Source organism: Anguilla rostrata, chromosome 7 (genome assembly GCF_018555375.3).
Source record: "Anguilla rostrata isolate EN2019 chromosome 7, ASM1855537v3, whole genome shotgun sequence".
Lineage (NCBI taxonomy): Eukaryota > Metazoa > Chordata > Actinopteri > Anguilliformes > Anguillidae > Anguilla > Anguilla rostrata.
This window is the reverse complement of record NC_057939.1, coordinates 8,640,618-8,657,215: the sequence shown is the minus strand read 5'-3', so window position 1 is coordinate 8,657,215 and position 16,598 is coordinate 8,640,618. Positions and strand designations below refer to the sequence as shown.

At 45.8% G+C, this 16,598-nt stretch overlaps 1 protein-coding gene across 1 annotated transcript in view; it reads left to right on the top strand.

Moving 5' to 3' along the window:
* Positions 1–16,598, top strand: part of plxna4 (plexin A4) — a 291,711-nt gene that overhangs the window by 185,747 nt on the left and 89,366 nt on the right. Inside the window, exons 6-9 of the mRNA XM_064342636.1 lie at positions 5,976–6,099; positions 10,091–10,244; positions 13,596–13,695; positions 14,451–14,565. Of these exons, the coding sequence (XP_064198706.1) occupies positions 5,976–6,099; positions 10,091–10,244; positions 13,596–13,695; positions 14,451–14,565 (493 nt within the window). The remainder of the gene's footprint in view (positions 1–5,975; positions 6,100–10,090; positions 10,245–13,595; positions 13,696–14,450; positions 14,566–16,598) is intronic.

Below are 16,598 nucleotides of genomic sequence, written 5' to 3'. Positions count from 1 at the left end.
CATTAAATATGCATTACACCTAAAGTCTGGCAAGCAAAGCTCCATCCACGCTGATCTGCAAGGTCTCCCATTCGTAACCGGAATTTCCAGGAAATGGCTCGCCTCCCGAGCACCCCGATTTACATTTTGTGGACTTTATGGACCCCGTGCGATTGATTTTTATTAACAGCAATGTTTAAATCTGGGCCGTTAACCGGAGCCGAGGCATACAAGGCCAATCCTGGAGACGGTGATGGGGATGAAATCCGGCGGTAATCACGTCCGCTAATAGCAGGCCGGAGGAAGCGGAGTGGAAGATGATTTTCGCTGAAGGCTGATTTAGTTTAATCCTTTCAGGGGCTTTTTGAAAACATGTCGGTCGCCAGCATCTATTAGCTTGATGTTAAGGACTATTTGCTTAAGTTCAAAAAGATGTTTGATGTATAATTGCTTGTGGAATCGCTCCAATCAGGCTTTTTGCAGCTGATTAGAGCTGTCTTGTTTATTTGTGCATATTTGTGACTTGTTTCCAGGCGTCTCTTTGTGTTGGGAAAATACTCTTTTCTGTTCTTGGACAGATGTATAATATTTTTTAATGCCGGTAATTGCAGTATGTGATTAGTGTGAAACAGTTTTTATTATGTTATGTGTGTAGAAAATCTTGATTTTCCCGCTGTGCTTAAGTTGCTAGCTGAACCTGCCTTTGTCACGTCTGGCCAAAAACTGTTAGTGCACCTGTTTCTTGTTTCTTTGAATGGATTTCTAAATTAATCAAAAATAGTTTTTTTTCCCCATCCAAACTGCCAAATTTTATCTTGTCAGATAATATGCACAGTAAATAACATGTAACGTTCGTATAAAGTGTTGAATAGCTGGCTGTATATTTTCAACCAGAAAGTGAAATTAAGATAATGATGAATGGTGAGCTCAGGATATCATGGAGTAACGGTTTCATTTTTCATACAGGGGTCTTATGAGGAATTGTGCTTCGGTCTTTAATGTAGAATAACGTGTAGTAGTGGTGTAGATTTTTAAAACTGGATGTTGTGTCAGAACTGTTAGTTCATCTTTGAGCGAGCGTTGGATGTGAACGTGTCCCTGTGTTGTGAAGCGCTCTAGGAAGCTCTTAAATGGCCGTGCATACGGGAGCGTGCGGCGCGGTCGGGACTTAGTCCGCGAGGCGAAATGCAGCCTGGCTGCGCAGCTTAGGCACGGCAGCCGGCTCTCACGCTGGACGGGCGCCTGAAATCCACCTCGTCCGAGACATATTGGCGCGGTTATCTCCCGCTAACCTCTTATTAAAGCCGCCTGTGTGTGTCCTGCGGTCAGCGGGTGTGTCTGCGGGGCTGCCAGGGCCGTTTCGGAGATACCCCCAGCTCATTCAGGAGCCGCGGAAAGAGGTGGTCGAGTCGTGGGCCCAAAGGCCTTTTTCGGGACTCGAGTCATGGACTGTAATGACACTTTTCTGGAATTGTGTCAAAAGACTTTTAAGGGTCTTTTTAGGAGTCAAGTCAAAGACTTTCAGGGTCTTTTTTAAGGAGTTCATTCAGGTCCATGTCTGAAATGCCTGCAAAAGTAGTCCCAATCCCCACCTCTCCCCCCACCACAGGCCACTTCCAGTAGACATCTTGTGCTACCTGTAGCTCCCATGACCTTTGAACTTGTACACCCCCCAGCCCCCACATAGCCTCCCTTTCCACTTTTGTGTTGCTTTCTTGATGCCCACTGTCACTTCTGAGTAGGGACATCAAAACATAGACAGGCACACAATATTTTTAAAAAATCCTGTGCTTTGCAGATGCTGGTAAACAAAACATTTTTGTTACTTTTCATTATTTCTCTCCTGTGAGTTTTTTTAAAATGTAGATTCTCCCCCCCCGAGATAGGCTTTTATTTTGTTCCAGGGAATTAGCATGAGTTACAGGAGTGTGGCACACACATTGCCGAATGGGATTTCTTTTCCCAGGTCGGTCTGTTTGGGTCACTTTGCTGGTGAACGCTGGGCAAGGAAGCCAGAACGAGGCCACGGCACTGTCCATTGGCCGGTGTGAACCCACTGCCATCACTGGTCTCGCTGATGTGATTTCTTTGTGTTTTGTCAACATATTCATCAATTTATTACACTTCCTGTTGGCACTTCATTTGCATAACGAGGGAAACAAATTGCTCCCCGGTAAATTTAATGGCTTACTTTATTAATTATAATTTATCAAAACATCCTTGCGAAACATTGCAGGTGCCCCTAATGCAGTTTGTTAAGTGCCTTTAATGACATGATACAATTTAATAGACGACAAGCATTAAATGTGGCGCACACATAACTTTTGAAGTGTTTACTTGAATAGGAACATAAATGTGTGTTTTATCATCCTTAATTTCACCCAGTGAATGGATTCTTTTGTCCAGAAGCCCAATTCAGATTTGAGGTGTGTAGCTGAGGTGTGTTAAGCTGTCTGTGCCTTCGCACCGCGTAGCGGAGGAGAGGCCTCTCTTATCTTAACCGCTGTACGGGTGTTGTCACTTTGTTGTCTCCTCCTGCCGCCTCCTGCTCTGTGAGTGGTGGGAGTCCTTTTTCCGCCGACTCTGACATTTCCATTAAAATGACAGAAACATGGCAAGGATGTGGCACAGCGCTGTGTGGAGAAATGATAGCAGTGGCCTGACTGAAAGAGCTACGGAAACACACACACTTACACACGCACAAACACACACATACATGCACTCACACGCACACATGCACTTACACACATGCACACACAGACACACACACACACACATACACACACACGCATGCACAAACACACACACACTTACACACACACGCACACAGACACACACACTTACACACGCACAAACACACACAAATACACACACACACACACACCCGGACACACTTGGACACCCACATAACTAATAAATAGTACAGGTTTTAGTCCATCTGTGATACGTGTGGTCCATATGCAATCCAATGCACACCATTCGATGACAGCAATCCAAATATCATCTGGCCAGGCAATTTAAGTGCCAGGCTTAAATGAATCAAGGTATTTGTTAAAAGCAAGCGAACAGATGCTGACACAGTTATTGTGGATGATTTTAAATATGCTGTGGCATTAATTGCACAGCTCCCGGAAGAAAAAAATGTGTTATTGATCTCGGTGGAGGTATGTTTTCATAACAGCAGTCAAGAGTCCAATAATCTATGCATGTCCTGATGTACTGTGGGCTCCTCTGAGCTTTTCTTCTGTGTATATTTTGCTAGCCTACGTGCTGGTCTGCTAGGGAACGCCGGCCTTTCCTGCTACGTGTTTATTTAGTGCCTTCATGTTGTCATGGCATGTTTATCTCAGCAGAAGATTTGACTTCATATATTTAACCCTGTATTCAGTATCTGTTCAGCTCTCGAAGAGTCTGCCATCTTTCTTATTTTATACCTTAATAACGTGCTGTGATACAGAACCGCGTGGATTCTCTGCGTTAAGCCTTAAATTGTGATGTTTACTTGTGGTCTGATGCCTAGGCTACCATTTAAGCTCCCGCTTTCATATCAGTTACATGGGCCCTGCATGCTCTTTTGTTTGATTTGGCCGAGGTGCTCCCCTGGCTGTGGGATCATTTCTTCATACCTCAGTGCTGCACCACAGAAGGTCAAAAAGCCAGTGTGTTCACACTCGTGCTCCAGATACGTTTCCCATGCATGCTTTCCCATGTGGGAAAAAAATAGTATGCTAAGCGTACTTGATATAACATTTAATTACACCTCAAGTATTCTTAAGTATACAATAGTATACTTCGAGTATGCTTCAGCATACTATTGTTTCTGCAATAGTAGAGAAACAGCTGCCTGTGAGAAACAATAAGTGCTGGCAGATGAGGGTGAGTCACTTATAAAATGACCAGAGAAAAAGGAGTCCGTTTAGTCCAAGTTTAAATGGATTCAGATGAGTGAAAATGTGAATCATAAATATTAGGCCCTCCCTAAACTCTAACAGAAGCATCACCCTCTGTAGGCACTAGGCCTCTGATGCATTATTGTGCATATATGTTGCCCTGAATAAAGTTTCTTCTCTGTCAAGGGAAATAATCCAAATTCATTGTGAAGTGATGGCGCCTAAAGATGACATCATAGCATTTGCTTGGTGTCGGTTGGTGTGTCAGTCCGAGGGTCAGACCTGGCTTTATTGGAGTCGCTCTCCCTGCCCCAAAATCTCCAAGGCGGTGAGACGTTTTCAGGGATTTCCAAATCCGTTACGATTGCGTTTTCACATACCCGATGCCCTTTTCATTTAAGCCAATGAAATGCCAAGCCTGTTACCGAAAGACCCCGAGAGACAAAGAAGCAGGGGTCATTAAATCACCGACGCAACGAGAAAGCGAAGGGACCGATTCTATCATCGAGTGTTTTCGTTACTTAAGCGCTCTGATTGAAACGGTCTCAGCCGTGCTTAAAACCCGTGGAACTGAGACAAAGGGAACAATCGGCGAGTCTTAAATCTCCTCCTCCTCCTCCTCCTGCACGCCGGAGCAGATTATCTTCCTCCGCTCCGCGCGTCGAGCTCCCTGCGTTCACGCTCGCGTTCGCGCTCGCGGCCGCCGAGCTCCACAATGCCCTGTCGCTCCCGCCCCGAGGAGAATGGAGGCATTACTCAAGCGCTGGCATTAGCCCACATTACTGTCTCATTAGACCCTGCCCTCCGCCGACACCATCATAGCAACTGCGCAAATTAGTTAAGGATGGATTTATTTTATATATATATATATATATATATATTGGGAGAGCTTCTTGGAGAAGTTTATGAGTTTTTTGTAATCTCGTTCTGGAGGATGCACAGGGACCTTGTGTTGCGCAAGGTTCCTGGATAAAGCCTGTTTAATATGAGATATGAGAGAGAGGCTCTGCAGATCAGTCAGTGCTCCAGGGCCTCGTGGGGTCCCTTACATGCAGCCTCTGGAGCATGGATACTACCTGCGGAGTGCTACCCATGCTACTTTTGTTCCCTTCGCGCGCAGTTGGGCTAGTGGGGAAATTCCGGTGAAGTGTTTTTTTTTGCCGAAGGACACAATGGCATTATTGGCCCCTGCGATCTGAACAGGTCTGCGCATTCTGGTAGCAGATTGTGTTCCCCGGCCCATTGCATCACGCCGCAAACTTTAATGCAACGCCGTGTAATGGATTAGACCACCTGGTCGTGGATTAGCGAGCCAAGGCATCGCTCCGCCCGTCTCCCCACCTGTGCCGGGGCCAGACCGAATTTCCCATTTAATTGCACACAAAGGAGCGTCCTGTCTCAGCTCGCAACACGTTGCTTCGGTTCCTGCTAATACTGACCTCATTGTTTCAGCTCGAGCAGAGGAAAGGCTCTTTTTTCACGAATGCATTGTGTGATTTGGGCCGCCGTTGCAAGGGAAAAGGAAGCACGAATTCTGTAACAATAAATAGTCATTTTTCTCAGGTATCGGTGTGTCTGACGTTCACCCAGACAAGCTAGGAAACAGTGTGCACCTGTCTCGCTTTGCCTGGGTAGCAAAGTAGACAACAAGGCATACCTGTCTGACCTTGAGTCAGATGAAACTGTGTAACTCTCTCAACTTCATTCGGGTACCAGTGTTTACCTCTTTCACCTTCGCTCTGGTAATAGCATGTACCTGTCTCACGTTCACTAAGGTAACAGTGTGTGTCGTCTCGCCTTTGCCGAATTTACTGTGTGTACCTGTCTCGTGTTCACTCAAGTAACAGTGCTCACCTGTATTACCTTCACTGAGGTAAACGTACCTGTTCACTCAGGTAGCAATGAAAACACAGTGTGTCTGTCCCTGGAATTACTGGACAGGCCTGTATTGACCTTCACGCAGGCGATAGGCCATCTGTGCTGCTCCCTCTCTCTTAGGTGTTGCAGTGTAAAGGTGGGCAGTCGGGTGCAGGTAGGTGCTCTCACAGGTGGGAGAAGAATGGCGGACTCTCAGGTGACAGGTTTCTCGTGTGTCTCCTCTTGCAGGTGCACCCGGAAGGAGAAGTGCGAGCGCTCCTCCGAACCCAGAAGGTTCGCCTCGGATATCAAACAGTGTGTCCGTCTCAGCGTCCACCCCAACAACATCTCTGTGTCTCAGTATAGTGTCATGGTGAGTGTGACGATCATTCTGTGGCAGTTCTATGGTACTGTTACGTCATAGAACATTTATTTTGAAAAATATTCATTCTGTGACTCAGTGTTGTGTGTCATAGTATGTCTGTTCACTCCCCTCTCTCTGCAGTTCTGTGGCACTTCCATGCTTGTTTGTGTAATGTGTCACAATACACCCAAATACCACTCTGTACAGTTGAAAACTCTATGTGGCTTAAGCAGACTATCTGTTATTTTTGTCACCCACAACAAGAAACCAGAGTTTCTATCTAGTGCAATGGAAAAATACAGACCATTCTGCCAAGGCTTACATTTTTTTTTTTTTTTTTTAGCCTCTAACCGTTTTCCAATCTCAGTATCAAACCATATTACAGATCAAGGACTCCCTTTAGAGACGAATGCAAGTGTGTAACCACTGTCTAGCCCTTAATTCTATGGTACCTGGTGATAAGGCTAGGGCTCTCCTGATGAGTGTGTAGTGGACCCATTGTGAGCAACCACTGTGAGAATAAATTCATTTTATGAATGAAAACCAAGCCTGTGGAACATTAATAGTCTCTCCAATGGTCAGTGATTTCAGATTGTGGTTTTATGATCACTGTGTGGACACTGTGGAGGTTTGTATTATAGTTTTATTATTGAACAATCTCAACTCTCCGCTCCTCAGCACATTGTAAAGAGGCACAGAGTCATGGTAGACTGGCACAAGCTTTTTCCAGCGTGAAATGAAGACAAGGGAAGAGATGGAGAGATGAGTAGAACGTAGAGGAGCAGGTGAAGGAGAGAGCGTGGAGAGGGGTAGAAAGGAAAGGAAAAACAAATGGGGATGTGTCGGTGCCGAAAGGGAGATTTATATAAGGAAGAAAAATGGCGGTGGAAAAGAAAGGATAGCTGAAAGGGTTGTTGTGTGGTGGTAGCATCTCCCCAGCTGGAACATACACCTTTACATTAAAGGCCAAAACTATGATGAGGAAAATTCTTCAGAGGTCGAAGGTCATGGTGATTATGACACCGTGGACTGAGTGCATTGCCCAGAGGGCAGAGCAGTGCCTTCTGTGTCTGAGCCCATCAGAGCCAGCTCTGCAGTGCATATCTTTAGATTTGTTCTCCATCCGGACCCATCAGCGCATGCCAGAGCCACCCTCTTTAGCCCTTGATAACCCTCTATCACACACAGACAGCCGGGCGGATTACTGCACACATTCCGTCCTCTCTGAGGTCCCATAAATGATTTGTGATCATGACACTGTTTGTCAAAGTGCTATTCTGTTTTCCTGCTTCGAATTCCAATATGATATGCAGTAATGCAGGCACATTTCCAAGAAAATGGGTTCTGGGAAGTGTGACATACGTACACATATCAGAAGAGGGAGAACGTGCGGATGATTGTGTGTGTGTGTTTATGCATGTGTGTGTGTGCGCGCGTTTGTGTGGGTGTGTGCGTGTACGTGCGCATGTAGTGTGTGAGTGTGTGCGTGTGTATTTTTGTGTTTATTTGCATGTGCGCGCGCGCGTGTGTTTGTGTTTATTTGTGTGCGCGTGTGGTGTGTGTGTTTGTGTGTGTTTGTGTGTTTGCATTTGTGTGTGTGTTTGTGTGTGTGTGTGTGTGTGTATTTCACATTTATACGTCTCAGAGCAGGAATTACTGCGTGGCACATCTGAAATCAAATCAGCGTCCGAGTGTTTTTAGAGAGGCAGACTGACAGCACGGCAGTCAGACGGGCCGTGACCTTTTTATTATTAAATATCCGTTTGGAAAAAAATAAGCCAAATCTCCAAAGCGCCCTCTGCGCGGCACGCTCGGGTTCTGACATTGCCGTCGACTATCAGTCACAGTCAAGTTAGGGGTTTTTATGGGGAAAGGAATTATTTTAATGCTTGTCATCTGTTGTTTACCGTGGTTTATGTCTGCCCCCGTATCCCTGTTTTATTCGAGCACCGATATGGCCTGCCACGCCGGGCGTAATGAATGGGCTTAAAACGAAGAAATATGAGGCCACGTGCTCATAAATGTGAAGTTGAGCGATAATTCTTGTGCATTTATGTCAAGGGCATATTTTACCATAGATGATGTGAGGGCGAGACTTATGCTGTGTATGTGCTGTGAAGCTGGCGAACATAAATGTAAAATTCTTGGGCACTAGCCCACTGTAGGATCAATATATGCCGGGTGCCAAGCAATCATTCAGCGGGCACTGTTTTGACCCAGAATGCAGCTTGCTAAGACAGCTTACTAACAACAACAACAACTGTAGTGATCAGAGTAATTATAATATATCGCACCAGACTATCCACACCCTCCACTGAGCAATTCAAACAGCCTCAAGAAACTCAAGCCACATCTGTTTCGCTGTATTTCTCAAAAATGGTAGTATTTCACTGACCAGTTGCATTAGTAGATAAACCCACCGTCTCACTTCCCGAGAAAGGATGAAAATATTCTAAAATGTTTATTGAACAATTCCGTTTAAAATCACTTGTCTACAACGTCCAGTTATGCAATATGATAAGTGGATACTAATAATGGCATTCATAGCTGGATACTTTATATATTCTCATTAGCTGTTCTCAGCAACCTTTCAGCTCTGAAAAAGCATGTACTACTGCACGTGAAATATTGCACGTTTTCCAGTCACAGTGTTTTCTTTTTTCTTTTTTTTTTTTTGTTGCTATAGTACAGAAGGTGAGATGCTCAGCCTTTTGTACCGGTGCTTGAACAACCTTCTGTTGTTGGTGGACACCTGACAGTGAGCTTTTTTTTTCATTTAGTATTCATTGTGGCCTTCAGGGTAATAATAAAAAAAAAAACAGTGGAAAAATACTGGAAACTTGCCAATGTATTTTATGTTTTCATAAGCTACCGTTGTGCTGAATAGAAATGATAGGAGGAAATATTTCACATTCTAAGTAGTTCATCAATTTGTAAATAAAACACAGCGTTCCGAGAATGCATCGTGCCTAAAAAATACTTGATGAAATTTAAAGTGTGTCAGATTATTAGTATTACGAAAGTATGTGAGATTGTATTTCGTATTTTGAGTGCTTCAGCTGATACGGACAAGGTTATTTTCATATTCATGGAGCCACGCTTGGTTCCCAGACGACTGCCGAAATGTAATTTAAGAAATTCTCCTCGTGTTCCACCTACGAGGAGGGGGGAAAAAATAAATGAAATTGAGTCAAGAAGGCAAGTTTTTTTTTGCATCTTTGGCTTTAATGGGAAACTCAGTATCAGCTGTGCCCTCCTTTCATTAAAAAGCAATATAAAAACAGTCAGGCTCAGTTGCCTCTTAGAGCAAAGTGGGTTCGGTGTTTTATCACGGGTGTGAAGCTCTGAGCAGCAAAATCAACGGGATGCAGGACCACTGCTTTCCATCACGATCGAGTGTCTGCGTTCTTTGCCACAACATTTTTTTTTTGGTGCTCAGGAATAACCTCAAGTCAAACAAGATGCTTGTTGCAGTGCCAGTAAGGGATGAGTCAGTTCCCTGCCTTTTAGAATATTTGCGCCTGCACACTTTCAAGTGTTGCAGTTGCGTTTAAAAATAGGTAACAGTTTGTAGCGGTAAGAAGTAATACAGCCAAATACTGAATTAAGAATGAAAGTACAGTTCTGCAGTTGACAGAAGGAGGGGATATTGGCGTATTTTAGCAGGACTACACATGTCCGGTGGCACTAAGGTCAGGATGCATTGAGTCCTAACCAGATGACACACTCACTGACTAAATTCCACAAGCACTGGTGCTGAACTTAGGTCAGCCGGTGTCCACATTAAAGAGCTGTGGGTTTCTGTGTGTGGCGTGTGAGATGTTTCTGTGCAGGATGTGTGAGATGTATGTTGGTGCTGTTATTCCTGTGACTGTGCGTGTGTGTGTGTGGAGCTGCCATGTACATGCACACACACACACACACACACAGTATTTAACATTTCTATTCCAAAGGCATTTACAAGGTCCACACCCCCTCACCGTTACATCTCTGATTCCAGCTGGTCCTGGAAGCCCACAACGTTCCGGAGCTTTCTGCGGGCGTGAACTGCACCTTCGAGGACCTGGCTGAGATGGACGGGCTGGTGGAGGGGAACCGGATCAGGTGCACCTCGCCTGCCGAAAAGGAGGTCCCTCGGATCATCTTCGACAAAGGTGGGGAGGGTATGTGTTCTGGAATGTCTTCCCTTAGAACACAACCCAACAAATGCCTTAGACTTCCGCACGTGATGTTTTAACAGAACAGAAGAACCACGGACTATCTTACAGGGCATTTTCTATGAATATTTCTGAGAGTAGTTGCTGAAGCTCCTTTTGTCTGCCCACCTTTTGGGTGCAGTCAAGTTCCATTGAAAACTGTCGAGGGATTTGTACCTGGGGCTGGGGTGAGAGCCCATTAATAGCCTTTATGATAATAGAGGCAATTTTTAAAAAATTATTTGGTAGTGCTTTAGAGTGAGGTGTAAGGCGTTGATGGAAAGTGATCCTTTTGCTGTGGAAGAGCAGTGCGCTGATGCAGCCATCAATCCTCCGTGCTCTTAACATGTTGTCATGGCACGCGTTCTGTGACTGAGTAACGAACGTCACGGAGCGCGTTCCCGTGGCCCGGAAAAGAGCGCTGCCATGTGGCTGGGGGTGGAACCGCAAGTCCAGCCCTCTCTCAGGTCGAGCCAGATTCGCGAGGGGATTCGAGGGAGCGGAGGGGAAACGGGAGCGATGGGCACATCCTCGCAGCCGACGACGCCGTGGTCTCCACACTGCTGGACCTACTGAGGCTGAAAAACAGTTTCGACGGCATTCACTCTCTCCCAGAGATAAGGAAGGAGAGATTTCGGGAGCGGCGGCTCTCTCCCCTCTTCCCCGACGTGGTTGGTTAGCCCCGGCATAATTGAAGAGCGCTCACATCTGGAGGGTGGTAATTTTTCATCGCGTGGAGTTGTCTCTGCGAGGAGATAATGTGGACTCTGTGCTTCTGCTGGAAACGTTACCTTGCTCTCCGTCACTGAAAGAAAAGACGGTGCTGCTCGTTTACGTTCAAATATTTGTACGATTGTTCATTTGAGGCCCAGGGTCCCATAAAAAGCTATTCCACCTATTTATGAAACTATCAGGAGTTTTAAATGCGGATAAATCACAGGAATGAGGAGGAAAACGCGGAGGAAGAAACAACAAACGTGCTCGCATCTCTTCAGATTCTTCACGTTGAAATGGCAGCCCATGTGAAAAAATAGCATTCTGAAGTGCACCTGAAGTATTCTATTTAATACAGTACGTATGTATAAGAATACTCGAAAGACAATTAAAGTCCATATCAAGTATGCTTTGTATATTATTTTCTTCACATGGGGAAACCACAGAGGATGTGAGTTTACTCAGTTTAACAGGCTTCTGTAGGAACGCAGCAGTTTAAAGCTGTAAATCTGCAGTAATAATGATACCCTTAGTTCTTGCAGTGGAAGGTAAGGTCAGCACAAAATTACAGGTCTGAAAAACCTGCTGAGGTCTACACGCCGTGCATACGCACAGCAACTGCTCAAGGCCCTGTGGGCACTCAAATCCAGGTCTAGTGTACACACACACACACACACGCACACACACCCGCACACACAAGATACACACAGCACATACGTGCTGTACGCACCCACACACACATTACAGACACATATATACACACACGCACATACATATGCAGACACACACACACACACATAATACCTACCGTACACACAAACACACACACACACATAAGTACACACCAACACACACACACATTCAGTACATAGGTACAATACGCACAGACGCACACACGGATAGGAGAGACTGACAAACCCGACCTGCTTCCTGCTTCTTTCATTAGGACCCCTAAGGTGTCTCAGGCTGCCTGAACACAAACAATGTAAAATTACAACAGAAACATCTCAAGCCTTTTTTTTTTTTTTTAACTGCTCTTTCTGTTTCTGACTCCCTGGCTTCCTCGGAGTCTGTAATGGGTCTCTGGAGTGGTGCCGTCAGAGAGACAGGAGGTGAAACTCGTGACTCAAAGTCCTCCCTCCGCTCCTTCCAGCATTTCCTTTTCCTTTTTTTGTACCTCATTTACCACTGCCATCTCCGGGAACAAAAAAAAAACAAAAACAAAAAACACACACCCTATACAATTCTCCGAGTGCCTCCGTGAAGTTGTATCGACAGCTGCGCATTATGACAGCGTGACAGAAAGTGCTCTGAGATCGGTGTTCGCTGGGCTTTCTCGTCTGTGCACCTCTCCCAACGCGGGAAGACACGCGCGCTCGTTCCCCCGGCGACACGTTACATTACACCTTTCAGGGAGCGCCGGAGAGAGTCCCCACTGGCCCCAGCCGGGGCAATGGCATCAGGCGTCGTGGCAACACTTACACGGGCTAATGCGGTTACGTTCATTGTCGAAGCCGGTTCCCTGTGATTGATACATGAATCTCTCAGAGGTGCAGAGAGAGAGAGAGAGAGAGAGAGAGAGAGATGGAGAGGAAAAGAGAGAGAAAGAGAGAGCTCTTTGAGCAGCGAGATGTCCGCGTATACCCTGTTGAATTAAACATGAGATTCTTCATTAGCTCAGACAATAGGACACTGAAGAACCCTCTTTTGTGCCACATTTCGATTAACTCATAGAGATTTTTTTTTTTTTTTTTTAATCTCATATTTCAAAGGGGCTCTGAAAGACTCCGGTTGGAAATGTTTTTTCATCTCGACGGACAGTGTGAAATAACACGCCATTGTTTTCGCGCGCGGTGAAAAGGACGGGGGAGAGAGGTTTTTCTCTGGGGAGCGGACCGAGCGGCATCACCCTCACGCCCATTCATGGCTAATGACAAACGTAGCGCCGGGGCCTGATGGTGCGGGCTCAGTGACTGTGATGTCAGGGTCCCCAGAGAACACCAGCGAACCGCGTGGGACTCACTGATTTGATTATCATTTCATGTTTGTTTGCTATTAGTGCATGGAGACTGGATCTCAGCTCCTTCATTTGGGATTGCGATAATATCAGTTGCATTTTATAATGTGATGTTAATATTATCTGATTTATTAGTTGCCTTTTAATGTGATGTTAATATTTATCTGATTGGCTCTGATCTTTGATTGACAGTTCTCTGTGTTGGCTCCACCTAGCAGTGAGCTATCCTCTCACTGTTGATATTATGTTGTCCCCACATTTCTTAGCATGTTACATGTGTGATATGAGATTTGTGATTGCGATAATACCAGTTGCCTTTAAATGCGATATTAATATTATCTGATTGGCTCTGATCTCTGATTGACGGCTCTCTGGCTCCGCCCGCGGCGGCGAGCCGCCCTATCACAGCCGGGCCTGCGGGGCTCCGTGTGTGAAACGGCTGTGACGGAGATGAACCCAGCGTGCTCCTCGCGGCAGGAGCGCTCGCCCCGTCGCCGCCCGAGCGGGGAAATGAGTTTTTCTCTCTCTCTCCTTTTTTTTTTGATGTCATCCTCTCCGCGTTTCCTCGTCCCCTCCAGGAGACCATCAGATCGTTCAGCTGTATCTGAAATCCAAGGAGACAGGCCTGGCCTTCGCCAACACCAGCTTCGTCTTCTACAACTGCAGCGTGCACAAGTCGTGAGTGTCCCCTGGATGCCTGTCCCCTCCGTGCGCAGACAGTGTCTGTGCGCTGTGTGTTCATGGCATGACATCATGAGCCGAGGGCAGCTGTTCTCTGTATCACAAACATCTAAAACATCAAAGAATATAGCATATCGTTTTAAAAAAGTAATTGTTTTGCTTACTCTGCTTTTAGCTGTGTTTGAGAGAGCCCTAAAATAAGTTACGCAATTGGAATGGTCGATCTTCTGCACGTACATGTTTGGGTGTTCCACAGTACTTAATCTAGGTTGTAATTATGTTGGCCAATAGGCTTCCCATGGTAAAATATTGGATCAACCTTCCACAGCATGATTTGTGTTTGATCCTGTTTGAACACAATTAATGCCCTCATGTACCTCCTTATCTATATCAAAACCTGTATTATTGTTAGGTTCCCAGCTGACCTACATGGTCAGGTTAAATGAGTGAACTAATGAATGATTCATCAGCTCTTACAGAATGAGTGCAGTGGTAGTGCATGGTAGTCATTTATTCTCTGGTATTTGCGTCTACAGTTTGATTCGTTCGGTAGTCTCGATCCGAACCTCAGTAAAATTGAAGCGTTGATGCTTTGTGTCGTAGTTTGTCCTTGTATACACCCCTGTATCTTATACTCCCACTCCCATTTTCTCTCTCTCTCTTTTTCTCTGTCTCTGTATCTCTCCCCCCCTCTCTCTCTCCCTGTCTGTGCCTCTGTCTCTCCATCTCCTGCTTTCTCTCTCCCCTCTCAGGTGTCTGTCCTGTGTGAGCAGTCCCTATCAGTGTCACTGGTGTAAGTACAGGCACGTCTGCACCCACGACCCCCGAACCTGTTCATTCCAGGAGGGCTGGGTCAAGCAGCCTGAGGTTAGTGTTCTCGCTAGATTGGTTGGGTCACGGATTTTGACATGGTGTTATTTCCAGCTGGGTCATACTGTGGCTACAGTGGGCTTTCTTATTATGTAATCTCAGATGCACCCTTGTATCATAGATATGCTGCAGTGTTTTGGTACAATGCTCTTCTTAAGTGTCTCTGCTTGGTTTTGATCTCTGAAAAAGCGCAACACATCTGCCGTTATGTGGAAACCTGATAGTGTGATATTGTTCTTTTTTTATCCTCAATAACAAATCACCCCTCCCCATTTTATTTACCAGTACCTGGTAACCCCTGTCCGGTTCAGTAAAATCTGCAGTGTGATATCAACTCTGATAGAGTGCATCCTGTCCCCTTTTGACCCGTGGAAACTTTGTTCAGTTTAACGCTGAGCATTTTCACGAAACCAAACTTTGACAGATCTCTGGCAGACAGCGAGAGCAGACAGCTCTTTTTCTGCACCTACCCCTTTCCCATGAGAGCTCTTAGCTCCACCGCAGTAGGGAGGGGCTAACGTCTCATTAGAGGGTAGGGAGTTTGAGTTTTAATCCTACCTCCTGGGAGACTGTGTGAATACCCCCCTCCCCCCTCCCCGCTCCCCCCTCACTGATTTCTAATAGAAATTGGTGGAGGAGAACGGAGAACGGAAAAAAGGACTCTCTCAGCCAGCTTCGCAATGGGCGTCGCACCAGAAATACCCCACTTTGTGTGGTACCTGCTGTCCCCATTATGCAGAGCAGCGAATGGTTAGCTTCGGTGCTTATTAAGTCTGCCCCTCGCCGGGCCGGTGCTGTTTGCTTTTCTGTGGACCATCTGCGTGCGAGGCCAGTGTTGACCAGGTTAATATTGGAATTAGCTGTTGTGTGCCCAACAACCTCAGAATAAAGCTGGGTTTTTAATATCGGCCCACATTAATGACATATTTCTACATATTTCTGTTTGACTGTTGTTTCTAGGCAGGTGTTTCATTTGCCTAATGAGTTTAATTTGGATTTAATTAACCTCTCAAACCACGAATCGCGCATTGTCTGTATACTCTGTGTTTCTCTGAATTAATGAGTTTGGCTGTTTACCCACAATCCTCGGAGAAGATAATGATAAGTCAACTTTGCTCAGACAAATGAAATGACCTTTTAAAGTGACCTTTTGTGGATGAATTCCGTTTATTTTTCCAATTAAGGGATTGTTGAGAGTGATCCAAATAATCCGCATTATGGGTCTTTGTAATGACTCACTGGGAGAGGCCTCCTGGAGACTGGGCCTGCCTGAATGTAGCATTTTCTGCGCTCTGGGGGTTGTGGATAGAATAAACATTTCAAAAAGCACGTTCTGGAATAAACCCGACAACTCGACAAAGGACACGTTGTAACTTTGAGACGATCGATATTGTGTCGAGCCAACCCTCCCTCCAAAATCTCATCAACAAAAGTTACACGGGCCTGACAGTGTTTCTGTTTCACTCTGGAATGATGACTTGTACACAGGAATTGTGGGAAAGTTAGGATGATGACACAATGTCATTGTTTTTTTTATTATTATTTTGAAGCATTTGCAGCTTTCTGTGGTGTCTCTTTTGGTCTTTAGTCCTACATAATCACTTTAAAGAGCAGTGGGAGTAAGCCAGGGCCTCCCATCTTGAGTGACAGATTGATGAGGTGGACTGACTTATCCTTTAAGGTGTGTAATTGACACCGCTAATTGGCACGCCAGGTGTAAAGCAGCTGGGCTGGGGACGGTAAGAGGAATGTTGTTAATTCAATCCCCCCTGTCAGCACGACTCCTCGGCCCCCCAGACGCGGTGCGTTCGGCGTCGAGGGAACGCGGGCTGGGAGGTTGAGGGCTTCAGAGAACACTTGACAGAAAGAGACAGAGACAGAGTGAGAGAGAGAGAGAGGCAGAGACAGAAAGAGACAGAGACAGAGTGAGAGAGAGAGAGAGAGAGAGAGAGACAGAGAGAGAGAGGGAGAGGCAGCCGGTGTGTGGGCGAGAGAAGGTCAAAGGAAGGCCCGGAGTCGCCGCGAACACG